Below are 21,293 nucleotides of genomic sequence, written 5' to 3'. Positions count from 1 at the left end.
ACATGGACCAAGCGGCGATCAAAGAATAGTGGCAACCTGGACAGGAGCTCAGCTCGATGCGATTCCGATTTCAACAGCACCTCATAAAAGCCGCGAGGTCCAAGGAAGATCTCCTCAACACACTCCCCTTGCAATAAATGGTGCATCCACTGGTGAATATGTGAGAGCACTGGGATCCTGCCAGTGAAAAAAAGTATAACTGCACGGTCATAAAACACCGAGAAGGACCGCAAGACTGATTTTGGGTCCACCGTGGCTTCCAGCACATCATCCGCAGCCGCATCAAAGAAAGTTTCATTATTATGCTGGACATAATCGCCAAGCAGAGTATTGGCAAAGTCCAGCAAATGCTCCCAGTCAATTTCCTGCGAATCCACAGGATCAGAGGCAACCTGCGCATAGGAACGTTCCTGAGGACCCATTGGCTCGTCTGAAGTATGCTTGGAGCGTTTGCCTGCAGGCGGCAGTTCAGAACCCGGAGGCGGCTCCTCCGTGCATGGCACCATATCCTCCGGCTCCTCTGTATCGGAATCAGGGCCAAGGGCTGCCACCGTCCGGTCTAGAAAATCCATATCCAGGCCAGCCATACTGCTGTCTTTTCGCTTTCGCTCGCTCCCTAACCCCACCATTAAGCATAACTCTGGAGAAAGCCGCATCACTAATGGTGTAGATCAATCGGGACATCCGGGTCCCAAAGCCCATAGCAAACATGAGATCTGCAATGAAAGACCAGTCCACATAATCAAACGCCTTTTCCAAGTCCAATTGAATCAATACCACTTCCTGACTGGAGTGCCGCGCATAGTCAATAGCCATTTGCACATTTAAGATATTATGCAGAATGTTACGGCCCTTAATGAAACCATATTGGAGAGGATGCACAATAGCTGGAAGGTGCTTGTGAAGCCGATTCGCCAACACTTTGGAGTAGATTTTATACATGGAGCCCATCAAAGAGATTGGTCGCCAGTGTTGCAGCTTTGACGGCGAAGGAACCTTTGGAATTAGTTTGATAAGGCCTTTTTTTCCATGAGGAGTGCATGACCCCTTTTCCCAAACTTCCTGAAACATGACCACCAATGGCTTCACCAACTGCGTGGCCGAGGTCTGAAAGAATTCATTAGTGAGACCATCCCAGCCAGGACTTTTATCCTGCGGCAGGTGCAACAAAACATCCATAACCTCTTCCTCGCAAATATCCGCCTCCAGAGTGGCTTGCATATAAACTGGAACCTGCTAGCGGACCAGATTATAGAAGACCGAGCGGGCATGCATAACCTGGCTAGAAGGCGAGGAAGAAGAACCAAGAAGTTCCATAAAATAATTTCTGCACATAGTGACAATTGTCTGCGAATCAGTGACCATGCGACCTTCCGAATCCTGGAGTCTGGTCATATTTTCGCGAGCCGGAGACGCATGCAAGGCGCGAAAAAACTTATGAGACTGGCAAGCACTATCTTGCAATGTGTCAGTCAAGTTGTGCAGCTTGGCCTGTTGATAAGATTTCAACTGAAACACTTGAATAAGATGGGCCAACCGCCTCTCCAGTGACAGCAGAAAATCATCATCTGGGGAATCCAGAAGCAAGGAACGGACCAAAGCCAGTAAGTCTTCTGCTGCATGTTGACGTCGGCGACAAAGCGAGGCATGATGGATCCCATACTGTCGAGCAACCCGCTGCACATTAGAGAGCAGCCGTGCAAATGAAGGCAAGCCCTCAAAGGCGAAGTCCAATAAGAACCGCTCAATCAACTGCTGCATATAGCCCTGGAAAATTGAATGCTTCAAATAAGAGGCGTTGAAACGTAAAGGGAGCCTATCCAGCAATTGCACAAAAGGTGCAATAGATTGTGCCCGCATCTCAAGCTGGAGGGGGAAATGGTCCGATAACGCATATTGCTGCAAGACCTTCATTTCCAGCATCTCGGGAAGAAAATCATCCCCCTGCATGATATACATTCTATCCAGTCGCGACCAGGTAGTTGCATATTGTGCGGAATGAAAAGTAAACCCTGAAACAGAAGGGTGAAGCCACGACCAAAGATCTTGCTTGAGTACGTGCAAAGCAAAGGAACTCCACACCCGGCTTTCCGGCATATCCATTACCGAATGGCCTGAAGTGGACTGAGAAGAGTCTAGACACATATTGAAATCTCCCATCAAAAACCCCCTTCGGCCGAGTGACATGGAGCCCTGCAAAGCGAACCAAAGATCCCGTCGGGATGCGGGATCATTCGGAGCATAGAGGCCCAATAGCCATAAAATCTCTCCTTCAAATAAGACTTCGATCACCAGAAAGCAGCCCTGCACATCATTTTTAACAAGGACAGGCTGATATTTCTCATGGACAATCATCAGCACGCCCGAATAGTACGTAGCATGGGTCCCTGCATAAAAGAGACGGAATCCATGACAATCTATCACTTTTCCTGCTTCACCATGACTTTTGTGCTCAACTGCACACAATACATCCCACTGGTTCTCATGCAAGACGGTCCACATGGCATGTTGCTTATGGCGAGAGCAAATGCCTCGCACATTCCACGTGGCTATCTTCATGTATCCTTAAAGAAGGAAGTCAGGAACGAGGCGCTTGCTGCCTCGATTTCGCCTTTTCCGCGAGAGCATCCAGGACACCCTCATCCAGAAAATCAGCCAATACTGCAAAAGAATTCTGGCGACCTGCTTTAGAGGTAGAAGGGAAATCCACTACCTTGGGAGAGGGGCGGGGATAACGCCGATCCCAGGGTGTAATAACATTACCTTTGGCATCAAACGCCAGCTTAGCAGGCGAGCCTTTGGGGCCATCGGTATAGACTCTCCTTGGAGACTATTTACGGGGGGCAGACGGGGCCGTAGGACGCACAGCCTGCTGTGAAGTGGCCATTTCTTTCCGGCGCGTATACGTGCGCACGGAATCCTGGGAAGCAGTAGGCCCAGGATCCGCCAGGCCTGCATCCACCTTTTTACCTTTTTTGGGACGTGCCTCAAGCCAGTCAGTGCGACGGAAATCCACACTCAGGACCTGTTGCTTGCCTTTATCCATGGCATGAGGAGACTGAAGGGCTTCCTGGGGCGTGGCATCAAGCACCATATCATCCTTGGGCAGCACAACCTGCGCATCCTCCGAAGTCGGTTGCCTTTCAAGGCATTCGGCCATGAAATGCCCCAATTTACCACATGAAAAGCAGTGTCCCGCAAAGTTGCCCCATTTCAGGCGAAAATACAAAGGATGCATGCCCGAACAATTGAGGCGAAGCCACGCGGGCCTTTTCCTGGCCGTATCCCATAGCATGCATAAACGGTTTCGGTTCATCGCCTTGAGGCTTGGGGGAACCAGCACTGTTCCCACAACTGCCATCGCATCCTTCAACATGGGCCAATAGACCGCCGGGCAATTTTCCACCTCCACCCACACCGGGCATTCGCATTGAAGCAGACGCTGGAAGTCGGCCATGGGGCGCCATGGCACAACATGGACCAAGCGGCGATCAAAGAATAGTGGCAACTTGGAGAGGAGCTCAGCTCGATGCATTTCCGATTTCAACAGCACCTCATAAAAGCCGCGAGGTCCAAGGAAGATCTCCTCAACAGACTCCCCTTGCAATAAATGGTGCAACCACTGGCGAATATGCGAAAGCACTGGGATCCTGCCAGTGAAGAAAAGTATAACTGCACGGTCATAAAACACCGAGAAGGATCGCAAGACTGATTTGGGGTCCACCGTGGCTTCGAGCACATCATCCGTTCCCACAACAGAAAAAGATTCATTATTATGCTGGACATAATCGCCAAGCAGAGTATTGGCAAAGTCCAGCAAATGCTCCCAGTCAATTTCCTGCGAATTCACAGGATCAGAGGCCACTTGCGCATAGGAGCATTCCGGAGGGCTCATTGGCTCATCAGAAGTATGCTTGGAGCGTTTGCCGGCAGGCGGCAGTTCAGAACTCGGCGGCAACTCCTCCGTGCATGGCACCATATCTTCCCTCACTCTCTCTCTCTCTCTCTCTCTCTCTCTCTCTCTGTGCAGGTCCCGAAGACCTGCAGAATCAGGGAACCACCCGGCTGCAGCAACAGGACTGCAACAGGGCTCCTGTGGAGAACAGGACAGACACGCGCAGATGAACCCCTGACGAACAGGGCGTGTGAAGGCAGGCGAGTAGCTGAGAGCGCAAAACCAGGTGACTATGGAACGTCCGAGGGGGGATGTGAGGCAGGACTGCGTGCAGTGGGGCACCGTCGCACAGCAGGGGGCGAGCAGGTCGCAACCTGAAGACCACAGCAGACGACTCGACGGCAGCAAGAGACAGGGACGAAGCAGACCTGGCCAACACGGGCGTCGGCGGCGAAACCTGCGCCTCCAAAGGTAGGCGCCCGCGCGCAGGCGGACGTTTGCAGGCAGGAAGCGAGGACGACGGGCCAGACGGCGGCTGCAAACGGCTACGAACAGGCGCTGACGACGGCGGACTTCAGAGGCAGGCGACGGGCCTGCGGGCGACGGCGGCTTCAGAGGCAGGCGACGGGCCTGCGGGCGACGGCCAGACGGCGGTAGATAGCAGCAGAACAGGTACAGGGGCGAGGCGGCGTCAGATCGAGCTCCTCCATAGCCTTCCGCGACCTCTCTCTCTCTCTCTCTCTCTCTCTCTCTCTCTCTCTCTCTCTCTCTACACCCCTGGTTGGGAGGTGGTTAACCGCCAGTCATGGAAGGCCGTCCCTCGAACACTTGGTAGCCTGCCTGATCTTGTCCAGAACCTCCTTATTAGCCAATGTTGTGTGGTGGTCCATCAAACAAGACTTTCAAAGCGGTTGGCTGGTGCTTGTCACCCAGCATCTCCACCTCGACAACCTCTCTACAGCCCTCGCATGGATTCATAACCAGCATTGTTTATCAGAAGACACCACAGGCTCCTTCTCTAACTCAACCACATGCCATCAGGCCCTCGTAATGCCCAAGGATACTGCCCTCCAATTGGCAACATCTGTCCCTTGCCATCACTAGTATAGACTTTCATTTTCGGACTCTTCTTTGCAACTGCATTTTAGCTCCCTGTCTCATTGTTGGCCCAGAGGCCTCTGCCAGCTGTCTAACCTTCACATTGCCATGTAAGTTGTTCATCATTGGATTAGGTTGGGCCCAATTGTAGTCTATTGGCCCACCACAAGCCGGAGGCCTCCATCAGGAGTCGCCCACCAGCTCCAGTAGGTTCACATCATTAAGGTCACATTTGTGAATAGATTATAGACCCGTCATCCAAATGGTCCCACCCTGGCCTATAGTGTGTAATCAGACTCGTGTAATGTTCAAGACAACTTTCTCCACAAAAAAGTTTTTTGTTTTTCTCTTTCTCAAGTCTGTTCTAGGGCTGACACACCTTCTACCCTTTTACACACTTGTATTGCAATATGTGCCTTCTTCTTAGCAACCAATCACTACAAGATGTGTGTTCTCTTTGTGACAAATTTGGCATTCACAATATAGTGTCTGACACCTTTGGACATGGAGCCTCCTTGAGTCCTAACAACTTGTTGACTAAGCTGATTCCCAGCACTATATTTACGTTCACCAAATCTGTCCCTCACAGGGATGATGGATCCATGATACTATAATATTCCAATGCACAGGGATGACCAAAGGTATGATAGCATACTCAATCTACACACAAGACACATTTATGCATTATCCAAACAGCCACAAAGAGGTGAAAACAAACCAAGGATTCGATCCTGACTTGTACAAACAACAAGAAAAACTGAGCTCCTAGATAAATTCCCAAGCACTCAAACTGTATACAGCACAATGCTGCCTGACTAAAAGTCTGATACTGCTGAGCAGGCAACAGTGCACCTGTATATGCACAATGGCATGTATACCTGCATATCAAATTAGACTTTTTATTCGACCTAAATTGACCTCTGCAAAACTCAAATAGCTGCTTTTAAAACAAACTTATATCTGGCATTCCAAAAAAGCAGATTTTACAGACCAGAAACTCATGGCTTGAACTATGGATGTCTGAAAATGTAAAAAGTGAGGACTGACCTGGTGTCTTTGAGATCATCTTTCCGAGATAGAACTTTCAAAGCATGTTCAAACACAGCTTTAACCTTCTCTGACATCTCAATGGCATGCACAGAATAACTGCAAGGAGGTATAAACAATAATTGTGCATATGCCAAGATCATAGATCATAATATTAGACTAAAATTACTGCAAAAATACAGAAGACCAAATTTTCAGTTTCACAAATGAAATTTGTATAACTTTTTATGAATGAAGCATAATCAAAGGGGGTCTCTGACTATGTTTGCAGGAATCAAGCTTATGTTTATGCTTAGACTTTTTACATTTGTAGGCCATTACAGCCTTTTCACCTTTCAGAAACAAATTTCTACTATGGTTTAACTACATGGAAGCCACATCAAGTAAAATTTTATTTACTTGTAGTGAGAGTAGCTGATAAGTGGAAGATGGTGCCGCTGTTCTCCATCAGAGCTCTGTCTATAAAATGGTGTAAGAGACTCTCCAACTTGTGGAACTCGAGTGTGCTCCAAGACATGATCTATTTGTGTGAACCACCGCTCCAGCTCTTCCTGTCCCAACTTTAAATCTTTTCATCCAACCAAGGCCAGTTATCATGAAAGCTTGGTCAGCCACTGATCAACAATCTGATATCCAACAAGAAAAATATCTACTAGTAACAGGCTATAGTACAAGTTCCTCATAATAGACAAATATTTCTAGAAAGTGCCACAAGCATGTTGCAATGGAGATGTTTTGATTTACTCATTTACATAGGCAAGAAAGACTCCATTCATTGCACTCATTCATGATTTTAAAACCATGTTCCATATATGTGGGTGTTAGTTGTCACTACCCATGTTTCTGGGTAGAGAATTAGAGCATGTAAGATTCAAATAATACATTTGCTTTTAGAAAAAGAGACTGGAAGATTCCAATACTGCGCACCCAAAAGAACACACTTCAGTATTACAGAATCCCAATAACCATGTCAAAGATACAGATATCATGCTACCTTAATATGATATGTAAAGCTATAGTTAGTACTCCCTCCCAAAAAGGCCAAAAGAGTGAGGAAAGATGCTTATATTCACACTCTTAGGAGAGCAAGGAAAGATGCATGCAACATAGTAATTACTCTCAAAATGTTTCATCAATGCTTTTTAGAGGAGAAATTCCGTTCATCAGAGAAACAATTTTCATTGGTTAAGAATTTCAGCAAGCAATTGTCAGCCCTCCTGTAGTAAATACTTGAAGATATTTTTCCTTCAATTACAGATGGGCCCGTTCCCCCAATTTTTATGTTCTCATATCAATACTTTCCCACATTTTTTTCCTTTTCATTATTCTGTTAAACTGATAAAGTGGGATTAGGAGTATTGAACTATCTGCCATACAGCCACTGCAAACACCCCCAGCAGAGCTTAAGCTTTCTTCCTTATCAGAGGGAAGCAAGGGATATGAAAAAGACAACTAGAATACACTGCATCACAAGTTTACAGGTTTTAATTTTCACCTTTCCCTCTCCTAAACATCCAGACATAACTTGAATTTACATAGAAATGCTCTTTAGAGATACAGTTAAAAGAACAAGAGCACTGATGAAAAGTTACGCATTTAAGAAACCATTTTAAGTAAGAAAATCACTCTCTAAAGCCAAAAGAGCCTAGACCCCATAGAAGGTATCATCCTTATTCGAACCATGTAAAGATCGGTACAAGAAAGGTCCCATAATATAAAAAAGTTCCCAATGTTGTAGGGACTGCTAATGTACAAGACCCCACACCAAGAAGACACGAGATACCAAGAAAATAGGAAGAAAAGCAAGCACCACCACTTGTTGTAGGTTCATCATGTTGGGTATTTGACTCACGCCTCACTTACGCCTACGCTCATATGGGAGTGTCGATGATCAGTAGGACACTGGGGCACTTTTGCCTCTCGGTAGGAGAGGTTTTTTTCCCCAGACTTATAGTCTTATTGTCGTATGTGCTTATGTGCTTATGTTACACACTTATGGGCACTTAGTGTGTGTCGGGTGTGAACACCCCCTACAACCCTAAGGTTTAAGGGTTGTACTTTGTACTTTCTTGTTACACTCTTTCAGTATATTCTCTTGGGTGTCGTGCTTCACTCTGTCTCTCACTCTCACACTGTCTACTGAATCTCAGCTGCACCTCGATCCGTCCATCTCACATTTGGTATCAGAGCAGTCTTCAGTCTGCTGTCTGCAGCCCCCGTCAGTCTCGCCCTGTACCTGCGTGCTGCCGCTGCACCTGCAGGCACCACCATCTCAGCCAAGCGCCACTCTCTGCCCTGCGCCTGCACAGCGTGCAGCTTCTCTCGCCAGCGCGCAGCTCCAGCGCAACTTGTGGCACGCCGCTTGCCTGTGACACGTAAGTCGTCAGCACGGTCAATCGACAGCGCCCGCCTGTCAATTTGCCGCCAGTTGCAGACGTCACGACACACGTCCGCTCGCCAGTTGCAGCCGTCCTGTTCGTCAGTTTGCCGCCTGTTTGCCACTAGTTGCAGACGTCCTGTTCATCAGTGCCAAACGGCCCAAATGGCTGCCCGACTGCCCCGTCAGACTGTGACCCGTCGTGTCACCGTCTGCCCAGTCCACGTCAGCCACGGCCACCCATTTTCCTGTGCCGTCTGTCTAAAGCGACGCCAGCACCATCACGTCCTGTCCGCCCGCTGCAGTCCACGTCAGGTGTGTTTTTTTTAAAACAAAAATTTTTAATTTTAGCCCAGAACAAAGTTCTGGAAGAGGAGGTTCATATGCGGCAGGCACAGCACAGGATACATGCGATAAATTTGATGCAAATTTCTGGACTGGATCATCAGAAATTTTGGGGCTTTTGTGTATTTTGAGGACAGTTGCATATGAACTGCTAATACAGTCACAAAAAGACTGTTTTGACAGAAATTTTGGCAGAAATTTTGGGGATTTTGATATAACAATGTTGCTTAGCACTATTTGCACCTTGGGAAGCGTGCATTAAAAGACAGTTTTATGACAGAGTACGCCCTTTCACATTAATTGCAGAAGTGTGTTTGCTGCAATTTCTGGAAATTTGCAGATTTGCAATCCATACTGCTTTGGCATTGCTCATTTTGTCTTTGGAAATTTGTCATCATGGCAAATCAGGGAGGTGATGTCTTTACGTATGTATCCAAGGAAGACAGATTGGACGGAAACAATTATTCGCTATGGTCATTCATGATGAAGAATGTGTTAGTGCCCAAGAATTTATGGGATTATGTCAGTGGAGAGGAAACTGGACCGGGAGTTGTAGCTCCTGTTACTCCTCCCCATGGCGCACGTTGACAACGGGGACCTCAGCCCGCTCCACCTCAGCCACTTCCTCCAAGAACTGCAGCTCAAAAAGCTTGGGATACGCGTGATGCACAGGCCTTGTCGCTGATTGCTCTGGCAGTTCAGCAGTCCATTATACCTCACATCCGTTCGGCATCTTCTTCACGAGATGCATGGTTGACTTTGGAGCATATGTTTGCAGGAAAGAATGAGACTCGGATCTCTTTCTTGAAGAAAGAGTTGGAAACTTTGAAGGTGCATGAGGGTGATTCTATGCAGGATCACTTAAATAAGATTCAGGACTTGAGAGAGCAGCTCATGAATGTAGATGAGTATTTTTCGGATGCACAGTTGATATCCACCACCTTGAATTCCTTACCTCCTTCCTACTTGTCTTTTCATACTGCATTGAACCTCACCATGAGGATTGCTGACCACCCACTCACTTTTATTCAACTGGTTAGTTTGCTTCTAGAGGAGGAGCAAACAAGAAAAAATAGTAGTGTGGATGCTATAGTCTCTGAACAGGCTTTTGTGGCAAGTCAGAAAGGCAAAAACAGCAAGGTGAAAAATGCTCCACAGAGTTCTGGCACTTCGGGCACATCGCAGAATCAGACACAAGGGGGGACGCAAGCTAAAAAAGGAAAATGTCACTATTGTAAGAAGCCCGGCCACTATATCACTGAATGCAGGAAGCGCATTGCCAAAGAGAAGAAGAAGGAGTCAGGAATGTCTGTTTCTACTACTCCTTCCACTGCTAGTGAGTCCACGTCCTTTGTTGTGGACAGGGACTATTGTTTTTACACTTGCAGCTATGACATCTCTTGGGCCGATAGAGCACTTAGCTCTACAGAGGATGCTGACACTTGGTTCTTTGACAGTGGTGCTGGTTGGCTAACCAAGCGATCTTATAGCAAGTATCTGGCTACCAACCTAGAGGTTGCGTCCCCCCCCCCCCCCCCCCTTCAAAATCCAATGTTGTCTGGCAAGGTATGGGCAACTAGGTTCTCACTAGTAGGCATCCCCTTACAAGTAGCAAGTAGGGTGGGCAGTTACCCCCATGGATACTATTCACAATCAAAACTAGGAAAAGGCTAGCCCTCAATAGAGGTTAGCAAGAGGAGCAGCTACTACCTATACCCTTGAGGAGGATTCATGTCATTTGACTTGAGCAAAAGACTTGGCTACTAGACCCCTGCATACCCTCGAGCGAGTTCCGAGAATGGCACCTCTAGATTTGAGAAAGCCAGCCCCTTGATGAGGTGGAGTGGGACCCCAAAGACTGGCCGGCTACTATGGTTGCCAAGAAGCCCCAAGGCTTCTTGGCCTACACAAAACGGATAGACAGGCATGTCTTGACAAAAGAGGACATGGATTGGGCACCCTCACGCAGCAGGCACCGGGTAGAACATAGCAATACTGAGGCCTTCTAATGGACCTTTTGGCAACACCTGTGGGACAGCTAGAGGCCACAGAGGGTGTCGAATTTCCTATGGCTATTGGAACATGGAGGCTTGGCAATCAGGAGTTGGCTAGTTCACATGTAGCGGGATGGAATCTACAAGTGTTGTCCACTACAGTGCTTGGAAACTCCAAAGCATTGCCTCCGGTCTTGTGAGGCAATATAGTTGGTGTGGTGAGGAGTATGCCGCATCCTTCGTCAAGTGGCACCTAGCCTCGGTTTTCTCTCTCGGGGGACTGTCTTTGCAGGCAAGCAGTTAGCCAACCAGCCACCACCTACTGTATGAGGCTGAGATGCATGATAACATTCTTCTAATCAAGGCACATTCCTATACCCGTGGTCAGCTTGGAGGCACTACCCATCCTGCAGGTATTAGACCAAAGTGGCCGGAGGAATGGGCTGTTATTGGGAGCCTCATAATTTGGCACATCTGGAAGGCACGTTGTTAGTTCGTTTTGGGCAGCAAGTGCTTGTCAACATATGAGACTTTGGCAGAGCTCTAGATCTCAATCATCCACTCCCTCTACAACCATTGGGATCAAGTGCACGTGACTCTCAAGCTCGTGAGGGACTCCAACACCACTTCTTACGTACCTGGGGTATCCATGATCCGTTCTTCACGATAGGCGTAGGCAACGCGAGGTAGCGTTAGTCTCCTCCTACGTGGATTCTACCCCCAAACCGCCGTGAGAGCTTGTATATATGATTCCAGAATGACTTTATATCACCTCCAACTCGGCTATTGAGCACATGTACTTCATTGCAAAGTCTTCTAAGTAATATAACTAGCCACTTTTTTTGTGCGAAAAAAAACATGTGAAAGTATATGCAAAGCTACTATTTGTAGGGTTGGAGTATATCCTCCCGAATTCTTCCACCAAGACACAAGAGGAGCTAGAAAAAAAAAATTTACCTACCTTGCAACATGGATGATGCATACCATGTGATTCTATACACTGTCTCTCAATAACATGAGTCCATCTAGATATGAGTGTAGAACTTGTTTGCTAAAGCTCGAGAGTCCCTTCTCCACATGGGGTGTAAAATGTGTGCAAGGAAATGGATGGAGCAAAAATTTCATCTACACTCGACTATCCAAGACAATGGAAACTAGGTACAATTGAAAGAGTCCAGTCATGAATCGTGAATCAATTATTACAATTTTAGAGAGATTTAATTATCATGATTCATGCTGCATGCATCCCCATCAATTTCATGAATAAAACACAATGAACTCTGTCACATGTGAAAGACAGACTGAAATCTCCAAAAAAAGATTATTGAATCATAAAAGAGTGGAGCTCTGGTAATCAACCAGCACAAGCTTTTCTCCTCATAGCGACTTCAGTAGCAGGGATTTCTCAAAGTTGTGATGCAACCCTTGCTACAAGAACATGAGGCTTAATAAATCCAAGACCCATGCTAGTACAAACCATATGTTCAGTGCCAGCAACGCTAAACAGTAAAAATGGAACATCGTAGCACACAGCATCAGCTACTGATATGCATGTGCTCAGAATAAGGTTGGAGGTTATAAACCGATTCAGTTGTAAGGATTCTTTCTATGTGTGTGTGCTGTGCATGTCATTCCTCTTTGTAAGTTTCCAGGTAATTGTAACGATAGTAGAGTCAGCTGCATTTGTCCCACATATGCGAATTGGCAACTTTAAACTTGAGAGAACTGCTTTTTTTTCTAGCTTATGATTGAAAGACAATTCAATATCCATTGGTAGAATTTATTTTCTCAGATCAACAAGGCCAGAAAGGTATTTTGGCATCAAAGTTGCTCATGACAAAATGAGGAACACCTCTCCTAAACATCCACAGGCTTTCTAGCTCTATCATAGGATATCATGTTCACCCAAAAAAAACAAACAGACTACAAACATCATTTTGCCATTTACATTTCAAAGACTCTTCCTTGCTGGAAGACAACATACTACCTAATATGAACCCAAGAGTAGTGCAAGAACAAACCTTGGTCTCCCTTTCCTCCAAATCCAACAAAGATAAAGTTGACTGGAATAGGAAGATAGATGGACTCCACTGGAATTAATTTCAAGTAATCTGCCACAGATGCTGCAAACATTTACAACTGAAAGTTATAATCCACATTCTTCACATTTGGAGACAAAGCCAATGTCAACAGTCCAATAAATTAGCTCTTCTACTGGTAGTGTAAGCATTGTACATACTTCCATAAAATGAGACCCATTAACCATATGATATACACTGTTTGACTGTATTTATGGCCAGCTTTTAGCCTATCTTTATTCAGTAACAGAACTGAAGACAATCTTCAGACGCGTTCACCATAAATGGCATACATGCAGTGAAAGGAATTCAAATGTGAGGTTTCGTCAAATTCCAAATTGCTATGAGATATATCATCCACTAATGCATTGTAATGGTTGAGGAAATCAAAAGGAAGCTGCTAAGCCTTGTATGTACCATTTACAGAAACTTTATATAGTTGTCATCTCAGCACCACCAGTTGGGTCAATAAAACAACACATACTGTGCAGTCACTATCTTAAGTGCTAGTTAGACACATTGATTGCATGACTACCACACAGTGATGCAACACACAGTGATGCATGGCTGCTATTTATCACACTAGAAAGTGACACAGTCAGTTTAGGCTCCTTCAGCACATTAATGAAAACAGGTCAATAGAAAAAGGAAAATAAATGGGTAACATTTCCCCATTCGCAATACATCAAGTTCCCAAGAAAATCAAAGTTTTAGATCCAAAAAGGTATAGAAATTACTAAGTTTTGGACAGCATTAACTGCATTAGGTTTTGAGATTTCCCATATACTGCTTAACCTATAATAGTATCAGCAAAGAGTACCTATTCATTAGTGATAGGACAAAGAGGAGAAATGAGATGTTAAAGGTCACGAGAAAACAAAGTAGGAGCTTTAAGTGTCGGATGTGAAGAGAGCCTTTTTGAATGGTGAGTTGCATGAAGAGGATTATGTCACACTAGGCTTTGTTCAAAAAGGGTCAAAAGGAAAGGTGTGCCATTGCATAAGGCCTCGTATGGTCTGAAGCAAGGACCTCAAGCGTGGTATGAGAAGATCCATACTTACTTGATTGCTCTTGGTCTTTGCAACTCATCCACAAAAGTACACTACATGCTCGCAAAGATGGTGAGGATCTGTTTGTTAAGAAGACTGCTAGGGTTTGCACTGAGGACACACAGAGTGTACGACCATGACAGAAACACAAAGACACAGACACACACACAGAGGGCAAAACTCAAACCCTAAACGCAAAACTCAAAACTCAAACACAAACAGAAGAAGGGAGAGAGAGAACACAACTCTGAGGTGAATGAATGCTGTAAATGAATGTAAGAGTGTACAGTGTGCTCAAGGGCAAAGCAATGTCAGAGTGTGACGTCCACCGAAGATGGATCCCAAGTCTGTGACCACCAGTCGGAGTGTAGGAGTGTTGAATAGTGAATGGCAGCAGGCTGGTCACCAAAACGCAGTAGTCTGGAGGCTGGAAACTGGTAAACGCTGCAGTGTACCACCGATCAAGGGCTGGAAACTGTGCACAGTCTACTGTAAACAGCAGGCTGAAACAGTGTCTGAGAGTGTCAGGGCCTACAATGCTGAAAACGCAGGCTAGCTGACCCTGGAGATGATGGTCAGCAGGCTGAACAGCAGTCTGGGACAGATTGGAGCAGTTGCCAGTAGCTGAGAGCTGTCACCTACAGTAATGGACAGGCTGAAGATGATGTGGCTGCAGTCGATGATGGCTGGACAGTAGATGGAGGCGGGCTGCAGGCTAGAAACTGGGTGCCAACAGCAATAGAGGATGTGTGGGCTGGTGTAACCTGCAAAACAAGGATAATAGCTGAATGGGGGCAGCCTGTCTATTTATAGATGTGGAAGGACACCCCAAAAATTAGGGTTTCCACTAAACTTTCTTGAACCGCTCCGTGTTTTAGGGTTTTACTCTAAAAGAGCATTTTTAGTGTGTTTTGGGGCTGTTTAAGAGGTTAATCAGCAAGTAATGCATATTTTAGCTCAACACTATTGATCCTTAGTCCTTATGTGGACGACATGCTATTGACTTGACCGAATGAGTCACGCATTGCAACCTTAACTTGATTTGCACCAATCCTCTAATGTCACTGACTTTGGTCTCTTGCACTACTATCTTGGCATCAGTTTGCTTCAATTGAGGAGGAACTTGTCATGCATCAGTCTAAGTAAATTGTCAATTACACTTCATGATTTTTAGATGGAGGATTAAAAGCCCATCTCTAAACCCATTGAGAGAGGCCATAGATTTACACTTGAGGATGCAAGGAAACCAGTTGATGTTTCTCTTTATCAACAAGCTATTGGATGCCTATTGTACTTATGTAATACATGGCCAGATATTCAGCTTGGTATCTCCTAGTCAGCATGTTTCATGCACAACCCGAGCACAAAGCATTGGCACACAACCAAAAGTGTCTTTGGATATCTCAAAGGCACTCAAACATTGGGACTATATAGGTATAGATCAAAGTTTTCATGCTTACTTATACCCATGGCTTGGACATCAGACAAAGTAAGCAAAGGACTAATAGAATCATAAATATGTGTACCTTGCACAATTTCTTGTGGGATTGGATTGATTGGATTTGCAATAGCTTCCATGTCAATACATCCACTTCAAACTATAGGTTCTAGATCCTCTACAGCTTCAACTTCACACTATTGTTTATCTTACTCCGAGATGTAAACATGGTCATTCCAATGATACACCGGAGGAATTAAAGTCAGACCACAAGGGATTTTAAGGTGGAAGATTACTTGGCCCTTCTTCTTTTCACTATCTCTACTCCCTCCACCTCAAGGTCTCCCTGTGCTCTCAAGAGAGAGAATAGGAACCCTTCTCTTCAAGATATTCCCTTGTGTTTTTGGATAGATATTCATAGTACCACTCCCTTAAAGCCTGCAATGAGGGGAATATCAGCACCAATCCTTGGGTGAACAAAGAGAAATGTAGAATGTACAACAACACAAGAAACAAAGACCATAGAATGCTTAGTGATCATGAATGATATAAAGATGTAAATGATACAATGTAGACCTCAAACCTCCAGGCTCCATGTCTCAAGGAGCTAAGATGACATGATGTAAGAGTGGCGACAGAGACCCGAGAAGAACTCGGAGAGAGTCTTGTACTCATAAGCAAATCCTAAAATGAAGCAATAGTAGGCCATCAGTGGTAAGGATGTCATGGGCAATAGTAGAGGAAGCAAAACACAGTCCTCTGGACAGCAAGATGTTGTAGAAGACTCCAAGCAGCAAAAATGCAGGTATCCTGGCTGACATGGTAGCTCCACAAGCAGTCCAAATGATAATGATACCAGGCTGGCCACCCGGAGTGTACATGGCTAAAACTACAAAATGCAGCAGCAACAATGATGGCAACATGCTATGCAAATCCTTCTAAGTGCTGGCAATGCAATATGTGTTGAGGTAAAGATGCATTGCATGCTAAGCAGCTCTTTATTACAGCCCCAAAACATACTTATTACCAAAGCTTCACTAAATGACCACTTTCCTAGGGAGTGTCCATGTCCTATAAGCCAAACCCTAATTCCTTGTTGAGTACAACTAAAGTTTCACAACAATGGCTGCCAAATGTGTACTTGTAGGTGCAGCAATATGAAAAAGCAAGAAGAAGCTCAAAAAACTTACAAATTTGCATGCAATTGACAATGTCAAAGAAAAAGTTGCAGCTGAGAAGGCTACAACATCCCCGAATGTCAATGTAGAAGATGAAATTGGCCTAGGTGTCGATTTGGACAAATTTCACAAAAGCCCCAAAAATTTTTGATGGACTTTGGTGAAATTTGGGCTCAAATGTGAAAATGCCCAAATTTTTTATGTGAAATTTGGGCGATATTGCTCATCCAACACAAAGTCCCCAAATTTTTGGCAAAATTCAAGGCTTTTGGACAAAATCCCAATTTTCTCAAAGAAATTGAGGGAAATTTGTTGTCTGTTGCAAAAATCTCCTAATTTTGTGCTTCTAGAGAGGCTGCAAGCAAAAAGGGTTTTGTGGGACTGGCTGCTGATGAAATGACAAAAACAGCACACAGGCTGCCAGCTATGGGATGCAAAGAGTTGCCTACATGCACAAAAGCCATTCATCACACTTGTGGAGCAAGCTACAAGCAGATATGATCAGTCCAACAGAAGGAAGACCAAATGCAGCAGGCAGAAGACCAAGACACATAGATGCAGCTGTCAGGGCAGGCTGACGATAGGCAGTAGCAGCATCAGATCTGGAATGGGCAGGCAAGTTCACAAACAGGTAACATGGCTGCAGCCAGTGTTCAAAACAGAGCAGAATTTAGTCAAGTGACGAGCAGGCTGAGATGATCTATTTGATGAGAGGTTCTTCACAGCCAGTGTTCAAAACAGAGCAGAATTTAGTCAAGTGACGAGCAGGCTGAGATGATCTATTTGATGAGAGGTTCTTCACAGCCAAGCAGGGCTGAAGATGCCCCCGAGACTGAGGGGAAGAACTAGAACAAATATATTTGAGTTTAAGACTCAATGGTGGATGAGGCGGTACTGGCTTGTGAGCTGAGTGGTGGCTGGAAAGAGGCATGGCTTTGATACCACTGTTAGGTTGGGATTCAACAACATGCACACACTCACAGTGAACAAGTGAGCAGCAAGAGAGAGGAGAGTTGCTGGAAGGTCACATCCACTATGTGAGAATGAAAATGAAAGTACAATCCTTGAGGCACTAAAGTACCACACCCATTGACAGGTGTTCACATGGGATACCCTTCTCCAGCTAGAAGGTAAAAATTGCCCATGGATAAGGGAGTGTTCACACCATAATTACAAGAGGAACACAATAAGTGTAGCAGAGGCAGCCTCTCCTCTTAGCCTATCTTGTATTTTCAGGCTCTCCTTCAACAGGCGTCTACATCTCCACTAATGTCTACACCCCTCCATGGCGGATACCTCAATTCAGGAAGGTAATCAGCCTGCATCAACTCCTACCGATCACTCTCTAGCCCTCCTGACCTTGTGTTTGCTGCAACAGCAACTTTCCAACCTGTCCACACTATTTCCAGCCATCGTAATCAAGTATAGAGTCGCCAAACACTTGCCTTTTCTGCTGCCACTGTTAGATTTATTCCCGTGTGTGAAGCCGCATTATTGTGTGTGAAACGGCATGTTTAGGTGAGAACATCTTTTACACCACTTAGCATTTAATAAGGGTCGAACGTGTAGGTGGATACCTTAGCCTATATATTCAGGCCCTATCACTTGTACTTTCATCACAAACTTTCCCATCAATCAATTTAGCTTGTTGTGTACTTACAAGAGTTCTCTCTTTTTTTTTTTCGTAAAAGGTAATTATATTAATTACGAAAAAAATACACGATTACTGGATTACAAGATACATGATGACACAAAGCCATCATGTGAAGAGGTTTTCTCTTTCTCTCTCTCTCTCTTTTTTCTGATTACAAGATACACGAGGGCCCTCGGCCAACATGTGGGGAAGCCCCGGAGTAATGCACTGAAAAAGTTACACCAATCATGGCAACGACCCAGAGGCAATTGCCATATGCCACGGATGCAAATCCTCTCGAGGGAGCAAGTCGGAGTGTCGGATGATATCCAGCTGCCAATGCAAGAGCCCTTTAAGCCTGGCAATATGTCGGGGTACATTAGAGGCCGAATCAAAGAGAAAAGCATTGCGCGTGGTCCAAATGTGCCAGCATCCCCAATATCTGAAAAAGTGAAATAAGATCTTCTCATGCAACTGTGGCGGTGCGGAATACTTCGGGCGCACAAAAACCCAATCGAAAGGAGTTAGCGAGGATCCCACCACCGCGCGCCAAATGAGCGACAAGAGTGACCAGATATTCTTGGCGAGCGAGCAAGAGAGAAAACGATGTCGGGCCGATTCCGCCGGTGTGGTACAGAAGAAACAATTGCCATTCGAGATGCGACGCTTGGCAAGGGCCGAGGCCAGAGGAAGACCACCAATCATTACCCGCCAAAGAAAAACCTTGCATTTGAAAGGTGTCTTATTTTGCCAGCCCTCCATCAGCGTTTTGTGCCACCATGACAGCGATTTCCGCAGTCCCCAAACAGTGTTAGCTTTCTCTCCCAGCCATTGGTGATCTTGAACAAGAAGATGATACACCTGATTAGTGGAGGCCTTTTCCAGACTCAGGCGGCCTGCAAGATCCCAGTCCTGCCAAGGGCGATCCACCGTCAAGGCAGGAAAGGGTTGCCGACCCTGAAGCTTCGACGAAAGCTGCTCCCACAAATCACGGTATCCACGCGGGATCTTAAAGAGTCGCCGAGCAGTCCGAAATGAGACGAGGACATTGCGAGTAGCAAGGGTAGCATCCGCAACCGACATCACACCTAAACGGGCCATGCGATTAAATCTTGGTCTGAGTTGATGTTTATCTTCCCATGAAAGGAGTCTCGATACTGCCAACAATTCCAGCTGAAAGGAGTTAGTCTGCAAGCGGTCCCCCACTGGGTGCCAGCGGGCCTTTTGGAGCACCACTTTCCAAGAGCCGACCAAGTGCAGTAACAAAGAGGACGAGGGACTAGAAACACGAGAGTCAGCATTAAGGACATGCCACCAGGAGGCCCGAAGCCGTGTGTTGCCATGGCGGAGCCCGCTGTCCTCAAGAAAATAACGGGCTATGATGGACCAAGGGTGGTGATCCACACACATGGCACGAAAAAGGGACCAACGGAGAGCTAACATATGAGTGTGTGCATCCAAAATCGCTCCGCCACCCATGCACTTAGGGGTACATGCGTGTGACCAAGAAATCCAGGAAATGCCGGCCTGCAGTGAGTCCTTCTTCCATAGCATGAAACGGATGGGACGAGTGAGGGCCTTCAAAGTAGTAGGAGTCCATGGCAACAATGGCAGGAAATACGTTAGCATTGGAAGCATGATTGTCTGGGCCACTTTGAGGCGGACATGGAATGGCCACGCTTGCGACTTCCAATACATAAACTTTGCTGCCAATTTTTGTGAAATCCACTCCAGCAGGGCTTTTGGCCGTACATCCACCCCCAATGGGTATCCAAGATGCCTGACAATGGAGCCACGGGAAACCACCTGGCCTTGCCAGCCTAAGGACTGCAAATCAGGCTCCGTACAATTGAGAAGGGCTGACTTAAGGGCATTGATGCGAAGCCCAGAGGCCTGACCAAAGAGTGTCCAAACATCTAATGCCCTTCGAATGTTGTCCCTGTCCGCCTGCAAAATCATAAAGGTGTCATCCGCCAAGGATTGGCTAACGAAGTGTTGACCCAACGGAAGAGACAGACCGGCCAGCTGGGCAGAGGCTGCCATGGAGGATAACATTGAAAGGACCGGGTGAGTCGCCAGGGCAAAGAAGAGGGGGCTCAAAGGACAACCCTGTCGGACCGAGCGTGCAAGGACAAATGGCTCTGTAACTCCACCATTAAGCATAACTCTGGAGGAAGCCTCAGCACTGATGGTGTAGATCAATCGGGACATTCGGGTACCAAAGCCCATGGCCGACATGAGGTCTGCAATGAAAGACCAGTCCACATAATCAAATGCCTTTTCCAAGTCCAATTGGATCAATACCACTTCCTGACCGGAGTGCCGCGCATAGTCAATGGCCATTTGCACATTTAAGATATTATGCAGAATGTTGCGGCCCTTAATGAAACCATATTGGAGAGGATGCACAATAGCTGGAAGGTGCTTGTGGAGCCGATTCGCCAGCACTTTGGAGTAGATTTTATACATGGAGCCCATCAAAGAGATTGGTCGCCAGTGTTGCAACTTTGACGGCGAAGGGACCTTTGGAATTAGTTTGATAAGGCCTTCTTTCCATGAGGAGGGCATGACCCCCGTTTCCCACACCTGCTGAAACATGGCCACCAATGGCTTCGCCAACTGCGTGGCCGAGGTCTGAAAGAATTCATTAGTGAGACCATCCCAGCCAGGGCTTTTATCATTCGGCAGGTGCAACAAAACGTCCATAACCTCGTCCTCGCAAATATCCGTCTCCAAAGCGGCTTGCATATCAACTGGAACCTGCTGGCGGACCAGATGATAGAAGACCGCACGGGCATGCGTAACCTGGCTAGAAGGCGAGGAAGAGGAACCAAGAAGATCCATAAAATAGTTTCTGCACATAGTGACAATGGTCTGCGAATCCGTGACCATGCGACCTTCCGAATCCTGGAGTCTGGTCATATTTTCGTGGGGCGGAGATGCATGCAAGGCGCGAAAGAACTTATGAGACTGGCAGGTGCTATCTTGCATTGTGTCCATCAAGTTGTGCAGCTTGGCCTGTTGATAAGATTTCAACTGAAACACTTGAATAAGATGGGCCAACCACCTCTCCAGAGACAGCAGAAAATCATCATCAGGGGAATCCAGGAGCAAGGAACGGACCAAGGCCAGTAAGTCTTCTGCTGCATGTCGACGCCGGC

The 21,293-nt window shown here is 46.2% G+C and overlaps 1 protein-coding gene across 2 annotated transcripts in view; it reads right to left on the bottom strand.

The window, feature by feature from the left end:
* Positions 1-21,293, bottom strand: part of LOC148023454 (uncharacterized) — a 198,657-nt gene that overhangs the window by 93,219 nt on the left and 84,145 nt on the right. For both annotated transcript variants that reach the window (XM_087696424.1, XM_087696423.1), the window contains exons 4-6: positions 12,778-12,879; positions 6,440-6,608; positions 6,041-6,139 (exon numbers count right to left, since the gene is read on the bottom strand). In XM_087696424.1, coding sequence (XP_087552550.1) covers positions 6,041-6,139; positions 6,440-6,608; positions 12,778-12,879 — 370 coding nt within the window. The remainder of the gene's footprint in view (positions 1-6,040; positions 6,140-6,439; positions 6,609-12,777; positions 12,880-21,293) is intronic.

This window comes from Lygodium microphyllum, chromosome 16 (genome assembly GCF_053477565.2).
Source record: "Lygodium microphyllum isolate KBCC chromosome 16, Lygodium_microphyllum_v1.1.10, whole genome shotgun sequence".
Classification (NCBI taxonomy): Eukaryota; Viridiplantae; Streptophyta; class Polypodiopsida; order Schizaeales; family Lygodiaceae; genus Lygodium; species Lygodium microphyllum.
The sequence above is the reverse complement of the archived record's forward strand: the minus strand, read 5'-3'. Positions and strand labels throughout refer to the sequence as shown.